Source organism: Phanerochaete carnosa, assembly GCF_000300595.1.
Source record: "Phanerochaete carnosa HHB-10118-sp unplaced genomic scaffold PHACAscaffold_5, whole genome shotgun sequence".
In the NCBI taxonomy this organism is placed as follows: domain Eukaryota; kingdom Fungi; phylum Basidiomycota; class Agaricomycetes; order Polyporales; family Phanerochaetaceae; genus Phanerochaete; species Phanerochaete carnosa.
In genome coordinates, this window is record NW_006767632.1 from 1,860,633 (window position 1) to 1,887,248 (window position 26,616).

The window sequence follows — 26,616 nt, forward strand, 5'->3', positions numbered from 1 at the left end:
TCTCGCACCTGATGTGCCACCTGGCAAATTTACGGTTCCAAATTACGGTCCCATAGGCGTCGGAACAAACGGTGATGCGCCCTTGATGACGGGAAGGCGCTTAGGCGGCGTAGCCGGCAGACGCACCGGTGCCTCATTTGGACGGGCGCCCGCGACCGTAAACCTCCCCCTTTGGGGACCGTATAGGCGCCCCCTGGGACCGTAAGCGCACGGAACCAGCATAGAACCTGTACGTAACAAAAATTTAATTTTTTTGCCAATGCCTTGCGCACCGTGTGCCTTCCCCTCCTCAGTGCAGATATCTTCAGTGCAGGTCGCGTCACAATGTACCTCCTGGCGCGACATAAATCACAAAAATATTGTCACACATTAATAACGACTCTATTTGTGTGTCTACGAATTTTTGTGACCTCCCGACGCTCGAGGCTTCCTTGACATCGTCCCCAGGCCTTTCCCTGGCTCGCTTCCACCTTTGGAATGCCCGCAGATGCTTACGTCATCCGGCGCGGGACCGTAAATTTGGCGGGGTTCAGCTCTACTTCGAGTGCTACCATGCGAAGGTCACACCCTCCCGATTACTCCTCGAAGGTCCATTCCCCGAACGATGCAATCGTGTTGTGCGCAAGTACGCAGGCCACACTTCCAACTTCCTACGCGTCTCCTTCATGGACGAGAATCGCTTGCAGTATCGTTTTGACCGAGATGTCGATGGATACGATTTCATTCGAAAGCGTTTCGGGACGCTCCTCTTTGAAGGTCTCTGGATCGCGGGCCGTCACTTCAAGTTTCTAGCCTATTCTCAGTCTGCGCTCAAGAATCATTCAGTCTGGTTCGTCCGAGACTTCACAGCGCATGAGAACGGCACGGAGGTCCACGTGACAGTGGATTCCATCATCGCTGGGCTTGGTATCTTTCGCAACGTACCTCAGGATCTAGAGCTAATGCGCTGCCCCGCCCGCTATGGTGCTCGTGTTGCCCAGGCTTTTACCACCACGGAGGCGGCAGTCGAGGTAGAAGTCGAAGAAGTGTTCCCGGTAGAAGATATGATGGACCCTAATGGCTATCGCTCTTTCACTGATGGGATTGGCTTAGTATCCCAGGAACTTGCAGCAGATATTTGGGGGGCACTTCAAGAGAAAAGTGTCCGTCATCGCCGTTATGGGAGATGTATGCCCAGAGCATTTCAAATACGCTTCCAGGGTTTTAAAGGCATGCTCAGCGTGGATCACAACCTCTCTGGCAGAGCCGTCTGCTTGAGGCTGTCGATGAAGAAGTTCGAAGCACCGGAGTCCATGACGATCGAGGTTGCCTCAGCCTTCAACAAGCCAGGACGACTCTACTTGAGTCGACCGCTGACAATGCTTCTTGAAGGCCTCAAAGTTCGAGGCGGTTTTGGGATTTTCAAGACCTTGCAGGACGCGGTTATCAAGGACACGAAAGAAGCCACAAGATCCTTCCGGCAAGCGGCAACGTTGTGGGAAGCGTACGGCCTCGGAACCGCCTTCAAGCTTTCGTCGATCTTCTTGGACTTGGCGAAGTTCGGTAGCGAAGCGATTGAAGACCCATTTTTGCTGCAATGCCTCAAATTCGGGATATATCACATTCTGCGTGATCTGAAGTATCACGCCAGGATCCCCGTTCCAAAGGGGTACTCACTGGTTGGCGTAGCCGACATCCACGGATATCTCAAGGAGGGAGAGATCTTCGCTTGCGTAGCTCAGAGCTGGTCTACCTTGAAGGTCCGACCATGATGACGAGGTCATCGACTATCCACCCGGGTGACGTACAGGTGGCAACCGCTATCGGTCGTCCGCCACCAGGAACTGTCTTTGATGAAGAGCCGTTGACTAATACAGTCGTTTTCTCTACCAGAGGTACGAAAAATAGGTTTATGCGCTATGTCAAAACTTACGTGATGATGTACTAGGCACTCGCCCTCTGGCATCTTGCCTCTCCGGTGGTGATCTGGACGGTGCGCTTCTGACTCCCCTGTTTTAATTGAAGAAAGTGTAACGTTTCACTCACAGGTGATGTATTCATGCTTACCACACTAGAGGGCCTACTACCTACAGAGATATATGAGCCGGCAGAGTATGCGTCAGCACAACGAAAGACAGTTCCTCACACAAGCACACGGAGGGACGTTGCCGATTTTATTCTCGAATATTTCTACAGCGATGCAAGTCCCTTCGAACCATCTTCTCGCGGCTTCCCAATACTAATTGACTTGCCCAGCAGAATATTGGAATGATCGTCTCGTCATGGCTAGTACAAGCAGACCAAAGCGACCAAGGCATTTTCGATGAGGCCTGTTTGACCCTTGCCGAGTTGCACAGCGACGCAGCCGATTACCCTAAGACCGGTAATCCGGTGTCCATGAGGAAAGTTCCCAGATACGCCTTGCCGACCATGAAGCCAGACTGGAGTGCCCCGGAGATCCAGGACAGGCTCGGTCTCTTCTACCAAAGCCAGCGGTCCATTGGTCGTCTCTACCGCGAGGTCCAGCTTCCCGTCCCGCGCGCCCAGCCGCCGCCTGCAAATGCATTTGATGTACATTTGAACACCGCGGACACCATTGCGATATTCCGTGTCAGCTTCAAGCCAAGGGATGTCCTGGAGCGCGTCATGTACAATCGCACCTCGCAGTTCATTTCTATGCCGGACGTACTGAACCATAGCGATATCGCCATCACAGAGATTTGCTCCATTCTTCAGGACTACGCGCGGACCCTGCGCCAGATATGCGTCTCCTTCAACATATCTCATAGGCGGGCGGCGCGGCTGAGCGAGGAGGAGGTTGTCGCTGGCACGATCGTTGCCCAGTCCAGCCAGCCGCGTGTCCGGAAAGAGGCGGTGTCTCAGATGCGCGAGCAGTCATCTTTCCTTGTCAGCCGTATCGCTGCCCGTATTGTCGGCCCCAAAGAGGGAGATGGCGGCAAGAACGAGGCACTAACTCGTGCATGGCTGGCCTACAGGTTAAGCACCCTGCAACCACATGCGTTTGGGTTTCGCAGCTTCGGTCTGGTTGCGATGCACGAGGTATTCGACGCCATAAAATGGATTGTGGCCATGGGGGAAAGGGAGAAGTTCTGTGCAGCGGTATAGCGGGAATGAAGAACGAGTATCCCGGGGTCGCATCGGACTTGTAACATAAATACAGCCACAACGCCGCTCACTCTGCGCTCACTCTATATCTCAGTGTGATGGTGACCTGCCCGGCAAGAATAATTATCCTGAAGAGGAAGGGTGGATAAACAAGTAATGGGAGAGCACATGTGCATATGACGAATGTTTAGTACGCGTTTGAGGTCTGGTTGGCTAATATGAACGCTAAAAGGCCGATTCACGGGATGAGAAGAGTCATCGTTGGGATATATGAGAAATGAACACGAAGCCCACGTGAGATATGCACATGGAAAAACTGTACACTGCGCCATATCCGACAGCATGTCCATGGACTGCTCACGAGCCGTCCTGCGGCAACCCTGAGTGGAGGCCAGCATCATCCAGACTTCGGTGGTCCTGGAGGTCTCGAAGTACGGTCGGATCGACTGATGCAGAGAGGACGTGCATCCTGTCAGCAATACGGTGAACCCAACTACGAACACCGTCCGCACCTGGAAGAGCACTCTTCCGCCGCGAGTGTAGATTCATACCACCAGGGGAATGTTCAAGCCCCCCTACCTCGGGGAATGGCCGCTGTACAAGCCTCAACCATCGCACAGTGCGTTAGACGAAGAGTCCATACTCACGTCCATCCCCAGATCAGCCACCGGAACCCTTTCGATTCCGCTCTCATCCAGCTCTCCTAAGGGTACCTCGGCGTCAAGTGAGACGGCGTTGAGGTCAATCGAGATATCGAGGATATCGTTCTCGTCGACTGGTGGCGGTGGAGGGGAAGGTTCGTCCTCCAAGAAGCCTTCCGGCAGCTTGCCATGCGCATTCTGTGCCGCCTTCTGCCGCAACTTCTGCCATTGCTCATACCGGTCAACAGCATGTTGACGCTCTCTGAAACTCAAAGTCAATGATATGTGCTAACGATCGTGCAGCAGTTTAACGCACTCGAGCTTGCGCTGCTTATATTGCTGCATTGCAGCGTCAAAGAGATCAGGATTGATCTCCATGAACAGCTTCAGAGCGTTGTAGACCATGGCGTGGATTGTGCTGGACAGTGATGATAGTGAGATGCGAGCCCTTACGAAGCGAACGATTTTAGTTACCGGTTCCAGTGTGACCTTGAGTTTGTGTACAAGGCCGGGAATACAATCGGGAGGATAACATTGAGGTTATCACTCATGAGGTTGACGATATACTCGTTGTTCCAATACAGCAGCGCTCGCTCCGCGACTTGGAAGTGTTGACTGTTGATACACCGCGCAAGTTGTTGGAATAATGAGACCTGGATCTTTTGGAACTCGGCAGGGTCGATAACGTCAAGCACCTCCTCCATCTCGCTCAGGAACATGACTTCCTTTGGCGAGTTGACTTTCGGCCAGAACTTGAGCAGTCCGAGAACGACCTCCTCAGCCAGCGCTGCGTCTTTCTCCAAGAACTGTACAACGCAATATGCGAGTTGTGGGTGGTACATCGACAAGCTCTTCACTTTATGAAGAGGGATCAACACGCGCATGAGGAAGGTCTTGTGCTCCTCCTTCAGGGGCAGAGCGAAACCGTTGATAATGGATCCAAGGATTTCCAGGAGTTCCGCAATTCCATTATGCCGCTCAGTCTCGTAGATGAAGTGGAAGAAAACGTTGTTGATGCTTCTACGGATAGGTGCACGGAGGTTGAGGAACTTGCCATATATCCGATGAAGCGTTGTCTTGAGGAAGTCCCGCTCCCGCGGATCTTCGGAGTCGAACAGCTCGAGGAGGTTGAGAACGAAGTTCTGGTCGATGTATCGCTTGGCGACATTGGTGTTGAAGTCCGGGCTTTCTACAAAACGGAGGAAGAACTCGTACACAATCTTGAGATGCGGCCAAGCAAGCTCAAGAACAGGCTCGTCTTCTTCAGGGTCGTATGCGTCGCCAGTGGGATTGACAGGAGGGGGTATCGAACGGAAGAGGTTTGTTGCAAACTGTCGGACGACGCGGGCGCTACTCAGTGCTACGCTTTCCACGGTCAAGAAACGGAGGGAACTGACCATCTTGACAACCTCTGGGTATATGTTTTCTGTTATCGCACCTCGCTGCGTGGTGATATATTCTAGCAGCTCGTGCAGGGTCTGGGTCTTGATTTGCTTGCCTTTAAGCTCGGAGTTGGTGTCGTTGAAGTCGAACAGCACCGCGCACTGGTGCAGCTTCTTGACGAAGAGTTGTGGTCGCTCGGCAGGTGGCGTTTCTGAGCGAGTACATGCTTTAGCTGCTGCAAGACGTGGTCAAGTCATACCACGTACCCATAAACGGCGCAAGCTTCTCTATCTCGACTTTCTCTGTAATCACAAACCGGCTGCTTCGCTGCTTCCGCGGCGGTTTGCCAACGATAGGAATAGTGTCCTTGGGCCCTGTCCTCAACCGGTTAAGCGTACCCGCCCTAGGGGGGGTGTTGGGACCGCCATCTAACGAAGTTCGCTCGATGGGCTCTACAGATGTGTCTGGGCTGACTACGACTATCGGTGGTGCTGGCGCAGCTCTATCCGGCGCACTGTAACCACGCTGGGGCACGGCCCCAGTATTAACGTTGGATGATGCAGCACGTGTCGAGCTGATCGACCCGTTGGACGATGTCAATGAGTGGTTGCTGCTGTTGTTGGCAAGATGGCTGAGACTGGCTACAGCTGACGACGGCTGCGGCAAGGGCTTCGCAGAATTTGGGGGCGGGGGAGGCGGAGCAGCAGCGGCGGCGGCGGCAGCTTTTGCTTCCTTTGTTTTTGACGAGGACGACTCCTGAGATTTGGAACTTCTGAGCTGTGAGACAGTGTTAGAAGCGCGTTCTGGTGGTCGAACAAGCGGAGAGTATTGACCAGAGTCTTCTTGAGTCCCTTCATGTCGGGTGAGAAGACAAGACGGGATACAGCCTTACGTGCCCAGTGGTGGTATGGATAAGAAGAGCGAGCGCGAGCGCGAGAGTTGTTGCGGCCAGGTTGTTGCGGCCACCAGAAGTCTACCAAGAATCGATGAGGAGCATGTCCAGCCAGTCAGTCACGAAGCGTGACATGTCCGTGACTCGACCGTGACGGATGAGGCAACCGCCGGCAACGTCCGGCAACGCGCGTGATGCGTGACAATGGGCGCCGGAGCATGTCCGCGAACACTGCTGCGCGCTTTTGGGCAACAGCAACCGGCACACAGCGTCCTCGCCTTGCTCTAATTTATCGTTCTCTCCGCCTCTTCCCTACCCCAACCATCGCACTCGTTCCTCACAACATATCTTGTTCCACGGTGGAATGGCTGGTATTTCCCCCTCTCCTCTCCCGCCTTGAACCATGTCCTGACTTCTGCCCTGCGCGTTAGCTATTTATACCGTATACACGTCGCCGACACACCCACCAATACCCAACCACCTGCCAACGTTGATTGTCACACCCCATGGTATGCACTGCTCGTGTGCCTGGTATAACGCGGTCACCTACCTTGTGCACAGGCCAACCTTCCAATATCTTGTATTCGTACCTGCATACCAACTACGTGAGTCCGATGCTCGACGTCAAGCATTTCCCCCCACTCACAAGATGACCCAGAACACCGAGAACTATCTTCTAACACCATCTCCGCAAGGCGATCTGTGTGTCGCAAAGCTCTTCCCGCCACGAGGTAATGCAGGACCAGGCAAAGCGACGGCATCGGACCCTGGCCATTCCTCTTCCAGCTCACGCGTTGTCCGCTGCGAGGCCTCACGCAACCTGAAATGGTCGATAACCAATACAGGCGTCCTGTCCCCGATCTATAAGCTTTCCTTGCCCTCTGCAGACTCCGCAGATCTTCCGCTCTTCCAGATCTCGAAACCTAATCCTAACGCTGCATTCTGGAGCATGTTCTATTTTGCATATGCTGGACATAACATACCTCCCAAGCGTATCGAATTTGGCAAAATCCAAAAGAATCCTCCAGGACCAAATGGTGGTGGAACTCGAATCAGCATCACTGGCAAGACTCCCGAGGAGAAGGCGGTCTGGCAGACGCTTGGTGAAGGCAACGAAGACTGTGTCGAATGGGTGGTACTTTGTGCCGCTTTGAACTTGCTCGAGTAAGTGATATGTGTTCAAGCGTCTTAATCAATGCTAACACTATCCCATCTCAGCGACGAGATTATCAAAGCAGCGGACAAGAACCCTCCCACCCCAGGAGCTTCAGGCTCTCAGGTTCCTCCAGGTGTACCAAACGGCCGTACACCTATCTCGCTTCGCGATCCTGGTGCTGCGCCACCGCCAGGACCGCAGCAGCCTATGCGCGCAGGTTCGGTGCCACCTGTTGGCCGTGGGGGTCCGATGTCACCACCTCAAGGGATGCCGCCACAGGGGATGTCGATTTCCCCGCCCGGCGGGCGCGGCGGTCCTATGCCCCTGCAGGGCATACCACCCCAAGGATACCCCAATGGTGGGCCCCGTCCCGCTCCAGGATACGGCGCCCCACTGCCTCAAGGATACCCAGTGCCTGGCCCAGGCCAAGGCTATCCTGGTCCCCGTCCTGGCCCTGGAGGACCGCCACCCCCGCACGGCGGCTACCCGGGACCTGGTCGCGGCGGCCCCCCGCCTCAGCCCGGCAACCGATTCTAAGTATCTGCCTCGCTTCCCTTACCTGGTCCCATCTCTTTTACTCTCGGGTTTTCTGATCACTTGCACCTCTTTCTGGGACATTAATATTCACAGATTCACAAGTTCTTGCTTTCCAGCTGGGATGGCGTTTCTTGGTATCGGTATCCTTGTAATCTTCAAACATTCTGGCGGACTTCTGATCCTTTTGTTGTCTTGACACCCACGTATTGCCATGGCGTCCTAGCATGACCGGTCATTCGCTTCCCATTTCATTCGCCACCCGTCTCAAAGCGCAACTGCTTTGTGCCAACGTTATATAAGTCGTTTGTTTCGGGTTGTACCTCGGTACATCGACAGCTTCAAGTCCTATGTATACTTTGAATAAAACATCTGAAACCCCCGATTTCATTGGTACTGTTTGCACCAACACGAGTCCGGTAGCTTGATAAATGACGACTACTGCTTGATCTGCTTCTCAATAGCGTCCATAGAAAGCGCTGCGATGAGGTGAGCGAATGATGCCAATACAAAGGCTGAAAGTACCCACATTTCGGACGTTCAATTGGGAGGCCGAGAGCTCTCGCCCAGACGATCTGCGTGAGAGCACCGAGAGCTAAAACAATACGTCAGCATGTTACTGAAGTCGTGTGACTTGTGCTGCTGACCTCTTGAAACACCGAAGATGACCGTATAGTACTAGGCGACACAGGTTAGCGGTGGCTGTTGCCGAGAGGACCAGTGAACAGTACCTTAAACTGGGTGATGCCGTAGTGGTACAAGACGCAGCCTGCAGGAACGCCTCGAGTAAGCGTCCCGGGCGTTCAATGAGCGACACGTTGACTTACCAGATGCAGCGTCGACATTCGGATGTGGGTTCTTCGACTAGAGGGACGAATGATTGTCAGTGTATACCTCGGGTTTTCAAGAAAGACAGCTTGCCTTGCCGTGTTCCCTGAGCACAGTCGGCGCAACCTCTGAGGTCTAAAAACACTGTCAGCTCGCGTATTGACCATCAATAACACCCACACGCCACCTTCTTGACCATCTGAATGACTGGGTCAGCGAGCAATTCCGGACGGGTCTCGCAGAATTGCAACAGAGCTGTGAAGCGCGGATCCGGATTGCGCAAGACACCGTGGCCGTATCTGCGCCACAATCACGGTCAGTGTCACAAAGCAGACAAACGGTGACTGTATCCGCACCCCGGGACAACTTGTCCGCCCTTCAGGGTCTTCCACAGGAACTCCTTGATATGATCATGCGTGAGGTTATCGCCGAGTTCCTTGCGCATGTTGAGCTGCCAGCGCAGCACTTCCTGGTTTGCCAAACTGGGTATTTCTTAGTACGAGCCGGTAGAATATTCAATCTTGGCTCACGCACCCGTGGAGAGGCCCAGCAAGGGCATACAACGCGCCTGCATAGGCGATGAAAGGATCCGCCAGAGTCGAGCCGATCAAATCTATATCATACTGAGCCGTCTGATTTCATGACTCGTCGAAAAAAGACTTACGAGCGGTGTGCGCGGATGCATTACCACCCTCGTGATCACCATGGAGAGCGATATAGAGACGGAGGTATTCAGTAAGGTTATGGTTATCACCAAAGCCTAGCATATTGGCGTAGTTGCCTGGTGGAGGGAAATAGCTCAGCATTGCACGCAACCGAGCAGCTAAAAGGTACGCGGGGTGCTTACCGACAAGATCCAAATCTTTGTCAACGCCAGCAATGGGGGTACCAGGCTTGTACGCATTCCGGTAGATACGAGCGGCAATGGCGGGAAGTTTCGCGATGAGGTTGATGGAGTCTTCCAGAGCATATGTCCAGTATTCAGTCTTCTTAATCCCCCGCTCGTAAGCTGATGCAAACGCGCTATCGTGGTTCAATGCAGCGACACCCATGCCCAACTGCGTCATAGGATGCAAGCTCGCAGGAAGCCTAGCAGATATTCAGCACATGTGATTCAAATGATGCACAGTCACGTACTCATCGAGCAATTTCTCAACATGCTTTGGAAGCTGTCCTCTCTCCGCGAGTTCCTTGGACAGCTGACGCGTCTCGGCTTCGGTGGGCACTTTGCCTGTCAGAAGCAACCAGAGCATACTTTCGGCGATAATCTCCTTTCCGCCCGGAGCCGGAGGGAGGGCCTTCTGGCAGTCTGGAATGCTCAACCCGTGGAAGCGAATACCCTATAGGTGCGGAGTTAACTCAAAGTATGCCCACGCGTAAGTCCACCACAGTCACCTCGTTCGGATCCAGAACAGACGCATCCCACAGCATGGCCTTTAGACCGCGCATGCCTCCAAGGAGGTGCTCAACCTGCGTCTCGCGTTAACACCGTAGTTTAGCAACTACACGCGTCCAATGAGTACCTTGACATCGCCCAGGACAGCTTGCCCGTGTTCAGCTTTCTACGCGTTGTACGTGATGTAAGCTTCATTCACGAGCCCAAGACCGTCAGGACATACCAGAGCTTGTAGCTGAGCCCTCTTGGCAGGGACGACCTCCTCGAGTACCTCCCTGATCGTCTGTGAACGTTAACGCGGTTGCGCTATGCGTGATACGGGGTAAAGAGGCTACCTTGGTGGACGCAAGACGTCTCTGTCCCGCAGAAGCGAGATTTCTCGCGAATGCGCTGGCGACTACGCTGCTGCGTCTGAGCATAGTGGAGACAGTGAACTTGAAGACGACACGGAGAGTTCAGGGAGGGCTGCATTTCGCCAGCTGGATTATATACAGCGCTACGCGTGACTTAGGCCAGTTCACAGATCGGGGTCCGGGCTGATGTCGGCCGAGACCCGTGACGGTCGGCGTGTGACCGATGATGAGATTTCTACATTTGGTGCAGTCATGATGCCTGCCACGCGACGCGTCTGTGCCAGCTCACGCTTGCAGTTTTGACCAGTCATCGACCTCAACGACGTCAAAAGCCCCGCGAGCCTCCGCGACGATGGCCTCCCTCATCGTCCCTCTCCTCTATGTATTTATTGTCTTTGGAGGCTTGTGGGTCTTCAGCACACTCTACAAGCGGCGTGCTGCCAGTACGTCCAGGTTTACAGCCGAATACGTGTTTGGTGCTGAAATCGTGTGCCACAGGGAAAGTAATCGAACCGTATTTTCCCCGCCATCGCGAACGCGACGTCTATGTATCCTTGTTACAAAGGATAGACCCTCCTACGCCTGACCAGCTACTGAAAGCTGCGCTAGTCCGTCGCGCCGTGACAAATGTCAGTCGGATCATGCGCCTACGTGATGACAAGCCCGCCCTTCAGAACTTGCTTCAAAAAGGCTCAATAGGTGACGAACTGTGGAACAGCCTTCTTGCCGCGGAGAAAGAACTTGAGGCTGAAGTCCTCGAGACGGCGGCGGAGGCGAACACCTTCGTTGAGGGCTGGGGGCAAATCATCTACCAGACAGCAACTGAAGTACTTCATAATGAGAAGATGAAGGTTATCTTTGACTCGATCGAGTCTATGAAAGCCGAGAAAGGTGAACCTTCTGTCCCGGCTATCTACTCAGCGATCTAATGCATTATCCGGTTCTCAGAGCAAAAGTACGGTGTCAAGGCCAAACTCAACCTAGTCCAAGTGCCGAATCCGAATCCTGGCTCCGCGCCACGGTCACCCATGCCGGCACCCGCATCCCCTGCGCTGACTGTTAGAAGCACGCCGTCAACGCCTGTCCCGATAGCTGACGAGCTCCCTTCCTCGTCTAGCGCAGGTGCCGGCAGCGTAGTTTCGAGCGACGGGGAAGGTGACGGTCCGGCTTCATCCAGTACCCCTCGTACGCCAAAGGTATGTTCATAGACCGTGTTTTGATACTGATACCAACACTTATTCTTCGTTCAGTCTGCGAAGAAGGTAAAGAAGCGCAAGTAGGGTATAGCAGTATCCTTTCTCGCGTCACCTTGTACTGCGGCTTCCGAATCGACTGCATTTCACTACACATATTTCGAAATCATACGTTAAGACGTAAAGATTATGGCGACAAGATGATTAGCGGTCATTCTAACCATCGCCGGCTCCTTCTCCCGCCTGAGAGTCCTCCGCAACGATTCGTTTGACTGCGTCAAATATTTCGTGGATCGCGATGAAACGAAAGCTCTTCGATCCGAAAGACTCTGGCCTGAGTGTTGGTAATCTATATGCTGCCCAGGCTCGCTTTAAGACCTCGTGCGGATTGTTGTCGTCTCCGTTGAGCCGCGTGGCAATGTGCTCTGTGAGTAGGGATATCTGCTCTCGCATTTGGGACATGCGCTCCTTGCGCAAGGCGGGTTGGCTCGTGTGGGCGACAATGGTACCAGCAACAATCTCCTCCTCCGTGAGCATCGCTGAGCGTCTTTGGTAGAGATTGCACGATAAGCATATCGACCGCAAGCGCGGTACGTACTCCGAGAATAACTCCCATACTTGCTTGATGCGTTGCTGGTGGCGTAATGGAGCGGCTTGAATATATGGATAAACAAAGTCGTGAACCTTCGCGTCGATCGCGTTCATTGAAGCGCGACTGTCATCGCGGAAGAAGGCGGTGACTTTGCCCAGTTCCAACCGTTCTTCGTATGTTTGCTTGGGCTGTTGCGGGTGAGGGGGCACGGGAAGACGGACTTCACGGAAAAGGCGGCCGAGGTAGCGGGTGCTCTGGTAGAACCGCCTAGAGCCCTCCGTCTCAGGTGCACTCCAATCGGGCCTTCCTCGCCGCATATCAGTTCCCGGAAGATATTCGAGTGGCACCGGCAGACCAGTCTTGGGATAGTCCGTAGCCAGACTATGCAGGTACGCGAGGCGAAGGCAGCCAGGGTCGAAGATACCTCTTTTGTCCGCGAGCTCGAGCCACCGCGAGGCAATGATGCCAATGTTCTGTTGTCAGTCATAAAGAAGTTAGTACGCACAGTGTCTCGTGAGTTATATCGCACTCACGTCGCTACAAATAAATTCGGTCACAAAATCCGCCATATCCTGCTGCGTACTCTGATGTGGAACCTCCTTCCTCGCCGCGGCATCATAGCTAGCTGGAGCGCGAGTCTGCTTTGGGAGTAACTCTTCCTTTGTTGTACACACGTAGACATCGCCTGCCGATGCGTCAGCTCGCTGTCACGGTCAACTAATCCGCAACATACCGTCAAGATCTCCATTACCCAAGCATGATGCAGGCGGGCGCTTTCCTACCAAGTACGGTTGAATATCACTGACACCATGAGAGTGGAAGACTTACCTATGGTAGCAAAGACTAATGCGTTCATGATAGGATGTTTGTCGAATTCGCTGCCTTTCGGAGGCCGTCCGATGGCGCGCACAATCTGCACATCTCCAGGGTGGACGGTGGGAGAGCGAGATATCATCATCTCTCCTTCGAGGAAGATGGGCTCTGCGTTGGTCGAAGTTGTGACACAGGCAAAAACCTCTCCCTCGCCGAGGTAGCCGTACGGATCCGCCACCCCCACGAGGGTGTAACCACCGGGCACGGGGATGCGAGCATGGTACTTGAGATCTCGAAGGATGTGGTAGATCGCGACGTTCAGCACGCGGTGGAAGAAGGGGTCCGGCATGCTGTCCAACTCGAGCCTTGCTAGGTTCGCGAATACCGAAGACACCTTGAACCCCGTACCCAAGCCGTGCGGTTCAAGCAGCCTGGCTGCCGTCGATAGCGAGTTTGCGGCGTCTTTAGTCTCTTGAATGACCGCGTCCTGCAGCTTCTTTAGGATCTCGTACCCGCCTCGGATTCGAAGGCCCTCGAGAAGCATGATCAGGGGTCGGTTCAAGCGAAAGGGACCCGCCCTGGTGAATGCGGCCGCGACCTCCACCATCCTGGACCCTGTCGCCTCAAACTTGATCATCGATGGCCTTATGACGAGGACTCGCCCCGGTAAGCGGCGGCTCACTGTCGACGTACCCTTGCTGCCTTGGAAGCGATGTTGAATGACATCTGGCATCATGTGGGCCCGCCGGTATCGGCGACTTTTCTTTCGCAGCTCCTCCCACACGGCTGTCATCAGCTCCTCCGAGATCAAACCTGCGCCGTCCGTGAAAGATCGCTTCCCATTGGCGTCCTCGATATCCGGCTCTACGACGATTTCTTCGGCTTCCACTTCTACAGCAGCATCCGTGGTCGTGAATGCTAAGGCTCGACGGGCGCCGAGACGCGCAGGGCAGTACATGAGCCGAGGGTCGTACGGCGTGTCGTGGAAGGTGCCCAGGTCAGCAATGATGGAGTCAACGGTGACGGTATCGTGAGACATCTGAAACTCCTTGACGAACCAGACGGCATGCTGTTTGAGCCCGGACTGTGACCATTGCAGGAAGTCGAAATGACGATCGACGAGAACGAATCCCTGCGAGAGGAAACGCCCGAACCGCTCGCGCACGAACCGACGACTGTCGAGCACGCGGTCCATCCGGTATTGAAAACCTTCCTCGTCCGCAAAGTCCACTCGCAAGAAGTTGGAGGTGTGAGAGGCGTACTTTCGCATGACGCGGTTGTTTCTCTCCGGGAACGGTCCGCTCAAGATAAACCGAGATGGCGTGATCGTGACATGGTAGCAAGGAAATGTCTCTGCGTCGCTGAATGGTAGCATCATGGAAGGGTTGAATGTTTTCTTGCAGCGCAAGTAGAACTTGATGAGGCGATCGACCGCGACGGGACCTGTCGGATTTGTTGCTGTGTACCAGGAAGTGGCCCGTGCTTCTTCCCCGAGATAGCGTATGAAACCGGCAGTGTAGGAGCTGCCAAGTGACGACCGCATCTTCTCCAAGTGAGGTTTAAGTTTCAGCAGTTCCTGGAGGTCCATGACACCAGCTCGAGCTATGGCGTCTACCTGGAATGCTATATCGAAGAGCTCGGCTGCAAGCCAGGCATTGTAGCGTGCACGCACATCAACAGAGAAAATATTCTGTCGAGTGATAAAGTAGACATAGCTGTGAACGGATATATGCGCTGCTTGGCACATGCTACGCAAAGTGTTGTATCTCCCAGCGGATTTACCGCAGAGAACCCGGAGAGAGTATGACGTGTAGGGCGTGTACTCTTCATGCTGGGAATCGAGGGCTGACAGCTGGATGGATCCCCTTCTGGTTATGTCTGGAACGGAGCCGCTCGCCTCGTATGTCGGTGCGGAGGCCAGCGAGAAAAACATGGCCGCTCCTGAGGGATCGATGGAGGCCCAGACGACTTGCGATGCGCGCAAGACAATTGACAAGACTTCTTCTGACTGCACAAGGTGGAGACGGAACTGCCGGTGGTCTTCGTCGAATATGAGATGACTTCTGGCCAGACCAGTCTTCTCAAATTCGATGGAGTAGGTATTATCGCGGCATTCCCACCCGAACTGGATGGTGTGAATGCCTACCGTCGGCCCTTGCTGTACTCGTGCGGCACATGACAATGTCTGTTGCACTTTCTGTGACTGAACTTGCTTGTGAGGGCCTGCAACGGGGAAGGCAGCCGGTTGCACCGTGCATAGTATAGAAGGTGGCTTTAACCTGAATACGAGGCGCGTGCGCGAGAGACCGAGCCTGATGGCTCTGCGGGGCTGCTTGCCACAGTACTCTCTCATGAACAACGAGCCAATCTCGTAAGTGGGTAACAGGAGTGCCCCCGTGCGAGATTGGCAAGCATCAGAGAGTGAAAGTACTGAGAGCTGGAAGCTGGAGAGTAGCGGAAGACAGTGGTCCGGCAGTGCGCAGTGCACGTGGAGAGCAGCTAATATTGCGCTCCTCAGTTGAGAGGGTTGTACTGACGAATCGATGTTGGACACTGCGAGCTCCATCTGCCATGAATTAGAGTTGGCTGACAAGCCATGCAGCGCGAGCACATACCTTCTGGTTCGGTGCAAAGCGAGTAGGCTTGAGAGGAGCTAGAAGGTGGACTATGTTTCGCCTATGGTCACGGGGAGGAGGGCCACCGCGGGGGAAGGAGGTGCAGACCTCGAGCAGACCTCGAAACGAAAGCTGGCCTTATCAGACGAATCGGAATAACGGTTCCTGAAAAGACAACCCTGAGACTCGAATGCTATCCCCGGATAAATGGGAGTCAGCTGAGGAGAAGTTTCCAGCCTTGAGGCTTTCGAGGTCTAAGAGCAAACCCAAATAACCACGTTGGATGCATTCCAGCATGCCAATTGGCCAGATCTTCAGACAAATGGGGCAGTCGCAGGAAGTGGCCGCTGCGGCTTCTGCGGTGGAGGGAGACCGCGGTGCTGCGGCGGGCGAAACGAGTGGTCAGTAGCCGCTGAAGCGCCCGAGCTGCAGGCCTGAGGCCTGAGGGGCCGAGCTGGGGCGCACACTGGTACGTACCAGTGTTACGGACTATGTTAACACTTAGTGTGCGACTTCCCATTTGCTGAATATCAATAGAAAGACGCACGCCACTCCCACAACGCCGAATAAGCAGCGATCAGAATGCTACAATCATGGCCCTGAAGCTTCAAGCTGCTTGAGAGCCTCGAGGAGCTCCCGTATAGCCAGGAGCCCGAAACTCCGAGATCCAAACGCTTCAGCTTGTATCGTGCTAACCCTAAACGCGACCCAGGCCCGTTTCACCACTTCCTTCTTGTCGCCCCGTTCAGAATCTATCATACGCGCCGCCGCGCGGGCGACAAGCTGGCCGGCATGCTCCCGCATCTTCGCCATCCTCTCCTTGCGCATGTGCGGCTGGTTGGTCTGCGCGACAATCGTATCGGTTACCACCTCTTCTTCGCTGAGCATCGCCGCATGGCGCTGAACAAGGCTGAAAGTGGTGCAGAGTGTGCGGAGAGACGTCACGTAGGACCTGAAGCAGTCCCAGATGGGCTCTATACGTTTTCTGCTGTAGCGATATGGCGACGCAACATAAGGCGTGATCCGTACGAGAAGGGCTTCTGCGACTGGATCGTTCGTCGGGAACTTGTTTTTATCGAAGATCTCAATCACTTTGTCGATAGAGGGGAAGCTGTGAGATTTTCGCGAACCTGACTTGCTATTGTCGGGCGCGGTGAGGCTGATTTCCCGATACAAGCAGCCGATCCACCGTCTGCTCTCGTAGTAAACCCTAGAGTCTCCATCCTGAACTTCAGGGGCGCTCCAGTCCGGCCTCGAGTCCAAAGTGCTACGCGGGATCTCTTGCATGCTGACAGACATGCCTGTCTTGGGATAGTCTGTAGCTTTACTGTGCAGTTCCGCGAGCACCTCAAGAGCCTCCCTGTGCTCATGCTCAGACATGGGGTCTAAGACGCCTTGCGGACTCTGATCCATGAGCGAGAGCCAGTTGGTCGAAACGAGCCCTATGGTCTGGAAAGGAAATTTCAGCTGTCTCTACCGGAGATCGAGGGGCGGGACCGCGCACATCGCTGTATAGGTACTCGGTCAGGAAGTCGGCAACATCAAGGCGAGTGCTTGAGCGGTTCAGCGTCTTTCGCTCCGCCTTGCCATACGCAGCAGGTTCATAGACAACTTGCGGAAGAATGGCGGGAAGATCTGAGCAGACATATTCATCGCCTACGAACAGAGTGTATCAGATAGAATGGAGAGAGACGAGGAGGAATTACCATCGAGATCACCACCGCCAAGGCAGGACGGTAGCGGCCGTGCCCCTATAGTGAAAGTCAGAACTAGCTTCTGACGCAGATGGTAAAAGCAGACGAACCCTTGGTGGAAAACACGACGGAGTTATGAAGAGGCTCGATCTCGAAAGGGGATCCGGGTGGCGGAGGCCCAATGGCCCGAACGACCTGGACATCACCTCGGTGAATGACAGGAGACCGGGAAATCAAGGTTGGGCCATGCAAGTATATCGGCTCCTGGCCTTCATATGGAATGACGCAGGCGAAGATCTCTCCCTCTTCCAGACATCCATGAATATCCGCCACACCGACCAAGTTCCAGCCACTCGGCACGGGAATTCGGGCTCGGTACTTCAGATCGCGTAGGACGTGATGTCTTCCGAAACACAGGACTTGCTGAGAGAACGTATCGTCGAGAGTCGCAATCCCCATATGGTGTAATTCTCGAAACACATTCGATAAGTCGTACGTCCGGCCCAAGTTGAAGTCGTCGAACAGATCTGCGGCAGCGTACAAAGACTGAACGGCTGCCTCCGTTTTTTCTACGACCGATTCCTGCAAGAACTTCAGGAAATCGTAGCCGCCGAGGATATCGAGTTCCTCTAGCAGCATCACTAGGGGTCTGTTAAGGTAGAACTTGCTCGGCTTGACAAATGCATCCGCAATCTCCAGCGTCCTCGAATCGGCTGCATAGAATTTGATCATCGATGGCCTGAGGCAGAGCTTGCGGCCCTGAAGCAGGTGGTCCACGCTGACCATGCCCTTCGCGCCCTGTATACGAATCTGGAAGCGCCGCGGACCTCGCTCGCTGGGCGGTCTGCCACTCGCGGCACAAAGTCGCGTCCAAATCTCCGCAGCCAAGTTGGGGGAGATCGTACCAACTCCGTCGGTGAATGACCGCTCTCCATCCGCGTCCACAATGTCCTCGACGACCTCGATGTCGTCCAGGTCAATAGTGACAGAGGCGCTAGTGGAAGAGAAGCATTGTGCTTGGCGAGCACCATACCGAGCGGGACACATGATGAGTTCAGGGTCATACAGTATGCCGTCGAAAACCCCGAGACCGGCGATGATCGTGTCCGCAGTGACAGTTTCCTCGCACGAAGTACCGTCCGAGGTCACCGCAGGCTGCTTAAAGCTCCGAACAAACCAAGCTGTGTGCTCCTTCAAGGACGCCTGTGTATAGCCCAAAAAATGGAAGTGACGACCTGCAATGACTAGCCCGCGGCGGAGGACGTTGCCGAACCGGTTGTGGATGAATGCACGGCAATCTACTTCGCGCTCAGAACGAAACTGAAGACGCGCCTCGTCCGCAAAACGGACGCGAAGGAAGCAGGACGTGTTCCGCGCGTACTTTCGGATGACGCGGTTGCACTGTTCGAGGAACGGGCCCTCAAGGCGTACGGTAGACGGGGTGACTATGGCGTGAAAGCATTCAAACTCCGGGCGGGTGCCGTTCGCGATGTCGTCTGGGGAAGGGGTGTCTCGCGGTGGGGTAAACTCCTTCCGGCAGCGGATGAACAGTTCCTTCAACGCATCCTTCGGGTTCGCAGCACCACGATACCAGGACGGGTCCCGTGCCTCGCGAGCGAGATGCCTTACGAATGAGGCCAGGTATTTAGCGTCCTTGTCCGCGGCCATCCTGCAGAGCTGCGAGCGTAGAGATAGGATCTCCTGAAGATCCATGATGTTGTTCCTCGCGAGAGTATCAACCTGAAAGGCAAGTTCCCATTTCAGGGAGGCTAGCCAATCGCGGTAATCGTTTTGGAGGTTAGGTGCAAAGAGGTTGCGTTTTGGCTGAGCAACGGGATAGATATGCTTGTTACGTTTGACACGCGCGTGCTTGCAAAGCCAAAGAAGGCTGTCAAGCGCATTTTCCTCGTCGCAGACGAAGCGAAGGGCGAGGGAGGTGTAGATGGAGTAGATGGCATGCTCGGGGTCGAGAGCGGTCAAGCACTGACGAGGTGGCTTGCGCGGTCTAGTACGCGAGTCGGAAGGTTCAGGTTCGTCGGCCTGCTCGAACTCGTAAGTAGGCGACCAGTGTAAGGCGAGGAAGAGCACAGTCTGGGTGGGTGACTGCCCGTGGACCGCTGCCCAGGCTATCTGCATGGCGCGAATGACGATGATGACGCTACTGTTTGTCTCTGCATCTGTTACCCGTACGCGAAATTCTCTGCGTGCTCCATCGAATGTCAATTTGCTTGAGCCCTCGCACGACTTTTCGTATTCCACGGAATAAACGCTGTCGCGACATTCCCAGCCAAACTGGACTGCACAGACAGAGACAGAGCGTGTGCGCAAGTCTGCTTCGAGCTGCTTATGCTCTTCCTCGTCCTTAGGATCAACGTATGGCGTCGTGGTTATCTTCTTCAAGATGGCAGGCCGAGGCTCCTTGTTGCTCTTCCTGAATTCAAGGTCGTACCAGCCGACTGAAATAGTCATATCTGCCGGTGAGCCTCCATAGCTCTGCAGGAACTGTTCACCGATGTCATGACTGGGGAGTGTGAGCACTCCTGTACGGCACAGTTCCTCACTCTTCGCCGGGTAAAAGAAGACCTCGAAATTTATGGGAGGGGACCCGTCCTGCTGGAAGTCGGGTACGTGTAGAACGTCCGCAATTGCGTGCTTCACATCGTGAACACTTGCACTGGGACAGATGCTCAAGATTTGGACTTCCATGTACCTATAGCCTACCGCGCGCTATTGCTAAGTACACAGCAGGACAAAGATCACGAATCGCGTACCACTCGCTGACGGCGACTCGGAGGCTAAGTGCTGAAGTTGCGTGTAGCTAGCAGAGCCTGCCGCAACGCACGTCGCATCCCCGAGCTGGACGTGCCACACGCCGGGCTTATCACAGAAATCACTGACAGCAGGAAGCCCGACTTGTATTGGTGTGTACGTCTGGAAGTTGCATTCCCATGATCAGCGTCGAATTCAAAGGGGGACGCTCCTCGTCATGCGAAAAGCTGCTCAAAAGGGTCTTTGAACGACGGCAAATCCAGGAGAGGCCGAAGCCACCCAAAGAGACGGACGGCGAGCGGTGGGACCAGGCGAGAGTTGGCAAACTGAAGACGTGCGCGCGGGCTATTGGTGCCGTTCCCAATGGGCATCAGCGGGGGAGTGAGAGATGTCACTAATGCCGTGTAGTCTATTTTTGGACCCTGCGAGGAGCAGCTGTGCACTGCAAGGGGAAGACTGAGAGAACAGCACAGGCATAGCGGACAGATTTGCACTACAAAGACGAGGGTTTGCTTGTGGTTAGCAGACTGAAAGAGGTCTGGAAAGAAGTGCGAGGACAGTGGTCGTCAAAGGTCAAGTGGTCAAAGCTTTCAGCGGCAGATTCAGGTCTCCACGGCTGCGGGCGAGATTTGCGTGCCAACGCTCCTTCTCCCAAACGCTCACTGCCACGCCCTGAGAGCCTCCGACATCCTCATACGAGGACCCCCGCTGGCAAGATGATGACGCCAATGCGATATGTCCTACTAGTGCTAGGCATCATTGTGCGTGCTACGTCCCACGGCCGCGACTGGGCGTCATGACTTTGTACACCTACAGATCAGTCTGCACTTCATCCTCAGCTTCTCGCACGAGGACTATGGTCGTGCAACGTCAATATCTCGTATTTCTAATCAAATCAAGGGCTCGACGGGTCGTCCACCGTACATGGATGGCGTGCCGGAAGAGTACCGCCATCCCGCTGATGTCGCTCTCCCTCCCTCGGCACGACGTGCGAACGCTACCTTCGTTCTGCTGGCTCGTAACGGTGACCTGAACGGTGTCATGATGAGCATGAAGCAAATGGGTGTGCCATCCCAATTCTCTGTACATAAATCCTGTAACTGAAGCCTTCATAGAGGACCGCTTCAACAAAAAGTTTCAGTACCCTTACGTCTTCCTGAACGAGGAACCATTTTCGGACGAGTTCAAGGAGTACGTGCATACAGTGCCTCTCGCAGAACTCGACTCAGACATGCTGCTAGGCGTATCCTCGAGCTCACAGATGCCCCCGTCCAATTCGGACTGATCCCTCGGGACCACTGGTACCAGCCGGACTCGATCGACGAAGCGAAAGCGACTGCTGCACGTGAGCAGATGGTCAAGAACCAGGTTATCTATGGAGGTAAGCATGCCTTCTTATCAGCAATATACGTTCTGTTAAAGTGGACTGTCAGGCAGTGTACCGTAAGCTACAGGCGCACCTGCGAAGCGAATTGCGAAACTGACTAACCTACAGGTACCGCAATATGTGTCGCTACAACTCAGGTGTAAGTGTGTCTTTAGCATCTATGTTCTTGCTTCTCACTTTGCTCTCCAGTTCTTCTTCCGTCACGAACTCCTCCAGAACTACAAATACTACTGGCGTATTGAGTGAGCAGCATCCACCTTCACATACCCTTATCCTGAACGCCCCACAGGCCGGATGTCACTTACTTCTGCGATCTGGACTATGATGTAAGTGGTTAGCCAGTTGAGCCTTATAACACAAAGCTAATCAGCGTCGACGAAGCCCTTCTTGATCATGCAGGACCAGAACAAAGTTTACGGTATGTACTCACCAGTCATCAACCTCAAAGCATGTCGTTAATGTTGATGCCCAGGCTTTACTATCTCTCTTTACGAATACGAGGCAACTATTCCGACCTTGTGGGACGCAGTGAAGGGTAAGTGCCATTTCTCACTCTTACTGTGTCTCAAAGCTCACCTTGCCATTACCCAGATTTCATTAGTGAGAACCCTGACCTCATCGAGGAGGGCAATGCTATGGGCTTCGTCTCGGACAACGGCGGCGAGACTTACAACCGCTGCCACTGTGCGTATTTTCAGATATACGTAGTCTCGGCCTCCAGCTTACATGTCTGCCCTAGTCTGGAGTAATTTCGAACTCGGCGACCTCGACTTCTGGCGAGGCGAGGCGTACATGAAGTTTTTCGAGCACCTAGACTCAAAGGGTGGCTTCTACTATGAGGCAAGTTCCTATGTCACCCCCATGCCCTGATATCTTACAAATGTTTACAGCGATGGGGTGACGCACCAGTACACAGTATTGGTGCCGCCTTGCTCGCCAAGAAGGAGCAAATTCATTTCTTCAACGATATCGGTACGCGTCTCACCAAGACAATTAGTATCGATGCTGATTACATCCTCAGGCTATCGCCACAACCCCTTCCAGCATTGCCCACAAGGCGATCTCCACAAGAAGGGCAAATGCTGGTGCAACCCTAAGGACAACTTCGACTACGAGTGGTACTCGTGCCTTGCACGCTACGACAAGCTGTTCTAAACGTCGGCGCTTCGAGCGCGCCACAGCGTGTAACACATCTGTTTTTCTGCTCAATATTTAAGTTCTCCCTGTGTTGATTGCCGGAATGGATCATATAGCAATTTCCTCGTATGTGTGAATTTCTTCCATCTCGTAGACTTTCGTCACAGTACTGTTCTTGTTATCAATCGTAATGATATCATAAAATAGACTGTGAATAATATTGATACTGGAGGATTTGCGTGAGCTTTGCCGACGGACAACGCGCGGTATTTCTAGGACACTCACTGAATCGTACAGCCTAGTCCAGTTAGACCCAACAGAGGTATCAATCAAACGCTGGACATGCTCCTCGACTGCCGACTGTGTGAGGCCCTGTTGGAAGCGGTCCCGCAGCTGCTGTGCTGTTTGCTCGCCGAGTGCAGCGAAGCACGGAAGCGTCGAGTCTAGAGAACCAGTTCAGCATACGTAACAGCACAAAGCCCCGCGCTCTGTGCTCACCCTTCTGCATGAGTTCGACCAAAGCTAAATAATAATAAAAGTCACATTGGCATACTGCAATTCTACGGCTAACAATAAACTACTCACTGACGATCCGATCGCAGTGCTTCCTCGCAGCTTCGAATCCCTCCTTGAACAATCGCTTGAATTCTTTGTAAGCCTCACCATCAATACCGCCAAGGACCTCTATGTACTCCAGCGGCAGCTTGAACGGCGCAGCTTCAAAGCCAATATTCCCCGGTGAGTTCGACAACATGAAGCCGAAGTCGATGTGGATGAGGTGACCGCCCCGATCAACGAGGATATTTCCGTTATGCCGGTCTTTGATTTGGAGGAGATACGTGACGACCGAGTAGCCTGGAAAATGGTCAGCAAATGCAGGAGCCATTGTAGAGGTATGGCCTGACCCGCTAGTGACTTAGCAAAATTCCGCTGCGCTCGGACAAATTTTGCGGACACTGGGTCACCGTAGGCCTTTCGGATGTCAGCGAAGCGTCAGAACCCCAACTTCCAAAAAATCTCACGCTCTTGAAGTGGTCGAACAACGTTACGTGGCCTAACCGACCGCTTGCCAGTCGGCGAGCGTACTCTGCCTTTTTGATAGAGTGGATGGAGACAGCGTCCGTAATGGTCTCAATCAATCCGGAGTTGTTGCCTGTGATTAAGATCCTAAAGCTGTCATCTTATAAGCATGGATCATTTGCAAAGACAGGAGGCGACGTACTATCGCACCCAGCAGGCGCAATTCTCGTCCTTCCAGATGTTTTCAAACTCCTGAATTAGTTGCACTGCAAGCTGTTCCTGTCGTAGGTCACCGCCTGTTTTGACAATGACTGACACACAGTCCCAACTCGCTGGAAAACCTCTTCAGTATAAGCATCCCGTAGATAGATAGCGGATGTACTACCTAAATGACCATATGGAGAGGCGTGTCGTATTCGACTCTGAAATGAAGCACATCAGCACCGTTTTATCAATGCGCTGAACTCAGCACAAACCTTCTTCGCTGCCCAAGACTCTCCGACAACAACTGCAGACGGGTCAGCCTTGCTAAGCTCGCGCCGAATGATACCCTCGTCTTCCGCCGTCTTCATGCTTCCACCGACATCACCGATCCTAAGCGTGCCCTCTCCCACACGATTCTCGCGCATACGCTCCATCCGCTCCTCTTCAAGAGCCAGCATTTCGTTCATGATGCGATTTCGAATGGCGGCAGCCTCGGCAGGCTGGAGTTTCATGCGCATCGATGCATTGGAAGGATGCACAGGGATACTGGACTCGCCGGGGTTCTGGCTGTCGGATGGAGGCGGGGTGACTGTGAGCCAGTTCGAGCCGGGGAGCCAACGTAGTGGAGATGCGGACTCTGGCATAGGAGTCCCGGGTATAGACACGGGCTCTCGCACTAGATTTGCATTCAGCTGGGCAAGCATGACTGCCGCGGTCCTCATGCGTTCCGAATACTCGTCTAAAGACAAGACACGTGCCGTCTCCGATGGGAATGAGTCCGCGTCTCCAGATGAGCTTCTCTGTACAGTCGAGGAAGACACTGTTTGCGAAGGCACGGCTCTTCGTGGCGCTGCGCCTACAAGAAGCGGTATCGCTGGCATAGATGACCACGTCAAGTTGTCGAGTTCCTTGTTCTTTGGCGCAGGCGGAAGTACTATCGATTCCGACAGGTCTATCGAGCGAGCGCGCAGAGAGTTATTGGACCCGTACAGCTGCTCGACTAAATCGATCTCCTCTTCATCTTCAGGAGCATCTGACGGGCTAATCGGCGAAAGGACACTGGGAACATCCGCCGAGCCGCCCTCTGTGAGGTTCGTGGTGTCAACTTCAATGTCTTCGTCTGTCCTCTCGGAATCCAAACTGCGGACAGGGCCTTGGGAGATCACAGGACCTGCCCCATTGAATGTGATGAGATCTCGCGAGGCACCCTTCCGCTCATTCTCCTTGACTACGATCTTCTTGAGGACCTCCTTGTTGTTCCGCTTGAATGGATCGAAATCGAGATCACCATGGAGTATCTCGATCAAGAGCAAGTACGGCGCTCGCTCTGCAGAGTTGAGAACGACACTCTCGCCAGGGGGTATGCGCACTATTCGGTGATGTGGCTCCGCTATTCCAGCTGTTGTGTCGGGCTTGTCAGAAGAAGAGCACCACATAGGCATGCACACCTGTGTCGTCATAGCTCGTTTAGCCGGGTTCACGATACACAACATGAAAAACATTCACCTCAGCGGGCAGCATGTGGTTTAAACCAGTGAGCTCAGCTCTGAGAGCACTGACGCGGGCAGGCTTCGGTACAACAAGTAGCCGATTGCAGATATTTTCGAGGGCCAGCAAAAATTGAATCTATAGCTCAGTGTGAGCATGTTTAGTTAGAAGAGTAAGGGCTACTACCTCTGAGCGACAGAAATGTGTCCGTAAAAGGAACTTCTGTGCCTCTGGATCGTATTTTCGTAGCAGTATGTCGGCCGAAGTTATGCTGTTTCCGTTGCGTCGCAGATGTCTAGACTGAGAGAAAGTTGGGGTGGATTGGAACGGGGAGGGAGAAGGGACGATGACAGATGGAGGCGGATCATTTTGACCAAACGGATCTTCAGAAAGCCTTGACTTCCTAGGATCCCTAATATGTAGAGGCAAAGCAGGGCTAGTCTGCACAGCGATGGTCTGCCTTCGCACGGCCATACCGCCCCTATGGGACTGTCCACCGAGCCGCGCGGCGCTAACGGGTGCTTGCCCTCCGCGAGGCTCCTCAAGAGCTTGTTTCACTCTCCTACTCTCGTCCTCGGGGTCCGTGAGATCATCTTCGTCTTTCTCGTCCTGCGAAGTTGTCGAACGGTCGGACTTCGTCCGGACAATACCATCTGGGTTGTCCAAACTTCGGAGATCCTCGCCTTGATCGTCCAAGCGACCTTGCTCGATCGCTACCTCGCCCATAATGCCAGTAAGTGCGGGCATTGCCGGTGCAGCGACCAGAATCAAGCCCATGCCGACTAGCGCGGGCTCGATATGTGGTTTCACTTTCTTGCGAAGGAAGCCAGGAAGTGTCGGTAGATCGAGCGATGAATACGGAGTTCCGGACGCAGGTAGGTCTCCGTAAATTGTTTCGTGACATTGGTTCAGGACGCGCTGGCATATGTGGAAGGACTCTGAATCATAACGCGACACTGCGAGATCTTTGAGATGGGCATGCATGAACCATAGCGTCTGCCACTATAAGGTGAACAGATATAAATGTAGATATCCGTAGAACGCACCAACATGGCTATATGTGTGGACTTCTGAGATATTTCTACCACGAAGCATTCTAGTGCTCTCGACTTGGAAGGTCTAGTGACCAGTAAATGACTAACTTGCGTGAATTGAAGATCCACAGAATGATCTGACCCTGTGTGTCTCACCATATAAAACCCCACACTTCACGCAGTTCACTTGTGTCTAGTTCCCTCAACCTCCGCGTGAGGTAGTACGTGATTCCAATGTTGTCCGCATAAATCCTAAGATATTGGAGTGCAACATGGACGGAAAAAAAGGAAGGCGAGAGAAAAAGGCGTAATAGCAAGGCATGAGACATGTCACTTCGTCGAGGGGTATCTCATCCAGTAGACGGTTGCGCGGGGGACTATG

The 26,616-nt window shown here is 53.8% G+C and overlaps 8 protein-coding genes across 8 annotated transcripts in view; 2 read left to right on the forward strand and 6 right to left on the reverse strand.

The window, feature by feature from the left end:
- The window catches only part of PHACADRAFT_161565 (uncharacterized protein), a gene marked incomplete at both ends in the record, with an annotated part of 4,807 nt that extends 1,702 nt beyond the window's left edge, over positions 1-3,105 (forward strand). The window contains 5 exons of the mRNA XM_007395816.1: positions 534-1,726; positions 1,759-1,874; positions 1,928-1,972; positions 2,028-2,179; positions 2,239-3,105. Of these exons, the coding sequence (XP_007395878.1) occupies positions 534-1,726; positions 1,759-1,874; positions 1,928-1,972; positions 2,028-2,179; positions 2,239-3,105 (2,373 nt within the window). The remainder of the gene's footprint in view (positions 1-533; positions 1,727-1,758; positions 1,875-1,927; positions 1,973-2,027; positions 2,180-2,238) is intronic.
- A 115-nt stretch (positions 3,106-3,220) lies between these two features.
- Positions 3,221-6,162, reverse strand: PHACADRAFT_121127 (uncharacterized protein). Its single transcript, XM_007395817.1, has 8 exons — positions 5,963-6,162; positions 5,396-5,906; positions 5,144-5,340; positions 4,221-5,077; positions 4,063-4,164; positions 3,753-4,008; positions 3,618-3,699; positions 3,221-3,551 (listed from the first exon to the last, which is right to left on the reverse strand). The coding sequence occupies exons 1-8, from the start codon at positions 5,984-5,986 to the stop codon at positions 3,463-3,465; spliced, it is 2,118 nt and encodes a 705-aa protein (XP_007395879.1). The 5' UTR covers positions 5,987-6,162; the 3' UTR covers positions 3,221-3,462.
- Positions 6,163-6,438: 276 nt separating this feature from the next.
- Positions 6,439-10,408, reverse strand: PHACADRAFT_173702 (uncharacterized protein). Its single transcript, XM_007395818.1, has 16 exons — positions 10,271-10,408; positions 10,159-10,218; positions 10,063-10,101; positions 9,935-10,009; positions 9,677-9,879; positions 9,387-9,628; positions 9,204-9,320; positions 9,074-9,152; positions 8,896-9,021; positions 8,727-8,838; positions 8,633-8,674; positions 8,539-8,575; positions 8,443-8,480; positions 8,359-8,389; positions 8,241-8,306; positions 6,439-8,190 (listed from the first exon to the last, which is right to left on the reverse strand). The coding sequence occupies exons 1-16, from the start codon at positions 10,352-10,354 to the stop codon at positions 8,150-8,152; spliced, it is 1,392 nt and encodes a 463-aa protein (XP_007395880.1). The 5' UTR covers positions 10,355-10,408; the 3' UTR covers positions 6,439-8,149.
- Positions 10,409-10,557: 149 nt separating this feature from the next.
- PHACADRAFT_173705 (uncharacterized protein) lies at positions 10,558-15,452 on the reverse strand (the record flags this gene model as incomplete). Its single annotated transcript, XM_007395819.1, has 5 exons — positions 10,558-12,546; positions 12,607-12,758; positions 12,807-12,851; positions 12,902-15,330; positions 15,424-15,452. The coding sequence occupies 5 exons, from the start codon at positions 15,450-15,452 to the stop codon at positions 11,698-11,700; spliced, it is 3,504 nt and encodes a 1,167-aa protein (XP_007395881.1). The 3' UTR covers positions 10,558-11,697.
- A 555-nt stretch (positions 15,453-16,007) lies between these two features.
- PHACADRAFT_256273 (uncharacterized protein) lies at positions 16,008-16,967 on the reverse strand. The gene has a single exon (XM_007395820.1). The coding sequence runs from the start codon at positions 16,912-16,914 to the stop codon at positions 16,093-16,095; it is 822 nt and encodes a 273-aa protein (XP_007395882.1). The 5' UTR covers positions 16,915-16,967; the 3' UTR covers positions 16,008-16,092.
- A 303-nt stretch (positions 16,968-17,270) lies between these two features.
- Positions 17,271-20,248, reverse strand: PHACADRAFT_173707 (uncharacterized protein; the record flags this gene model as incomplete). Its single annotated transcript, XM_007395821.1, has 2 exons — positions 19,967-20,248; positions 17,271-19,912 (listed from the first exon to the last, which is right to left on the reverse strand). Exon 2 carries the CDS (start codon positions 19,899-19,901, stop codon positions 17,271-17,273), a length of 2,631 nt encoding a protein of 876 aa, XP_007395883.1. The 5' UTR covers positions 19,902-19,912; positions 19,967-20,248.
- A 347-nt stretch (positions 20,249-20,595) lies between these two features.
- On the forward strand, positions 20,596-22,720 carry PHACADRAFT_209078 (glycosyltransferase family 15 protein). Its single transcript, XM_007395822.1, has 14 exons — positions 20,596-20,725; positions 20,781-21,027; positions 21,080-21,155; positions 21,206-21,345; positions 21,398-21,407; positions 21,460-21,490; positions 21,541-21,593; positions 21,641-21,677; positions 21,733-21,769; positions 21,824-21,886; positions 21,943-22,035; positions 22,091-22,203; positions 22,242-22,323; positions 22,373-22,720. The coding sequence occupies exons 1-14, from the start codon at positions 20,681-20,683 to the stop codon at positions 22,504-22,506; spliced, it is 1,161 nt and encodes a 386-aa protein (XP_007395884.1). The 5' UTR covers positions 20,596-20,680; the 3' UTR covers positions 22,507-22,720.
- On the reverse strand, positions 22,685-26,563 carry PHACADRAFT_95175 (uncharacterized protein; the record flags this gene model as incomplete). Its single annotated transcript, XM_007395823.1, has 17 exons — positions 22,685-22,714; positions 22,774-22,931; positions 22,987-23,010; positions 23,074-23,343; positions 23,394-23,460; positions 23,511-23,661; positions 23,711-23,840; positions 23,894-23,930; positions 23,985-24,279; positions 24,376-24,473; positions 24,534-24,796; positions 24,884-25,160; positions 25,219-25,338; positions 25,387-25,689; positions 25,759-26,196; positions 26,247-26,337; positions 26,391-26,563. The coding sequence occupies 17 exons, from the start codon at positions 26,561-26,563 to the stop codon at positions 22,685-22,687; spliced, it is 2,925 nt and encodes a 974-aa protein (XP_007395885.1).
- Between the last annotated feature and the right edge of the window lie 53 nt (positions 26,564-26,616).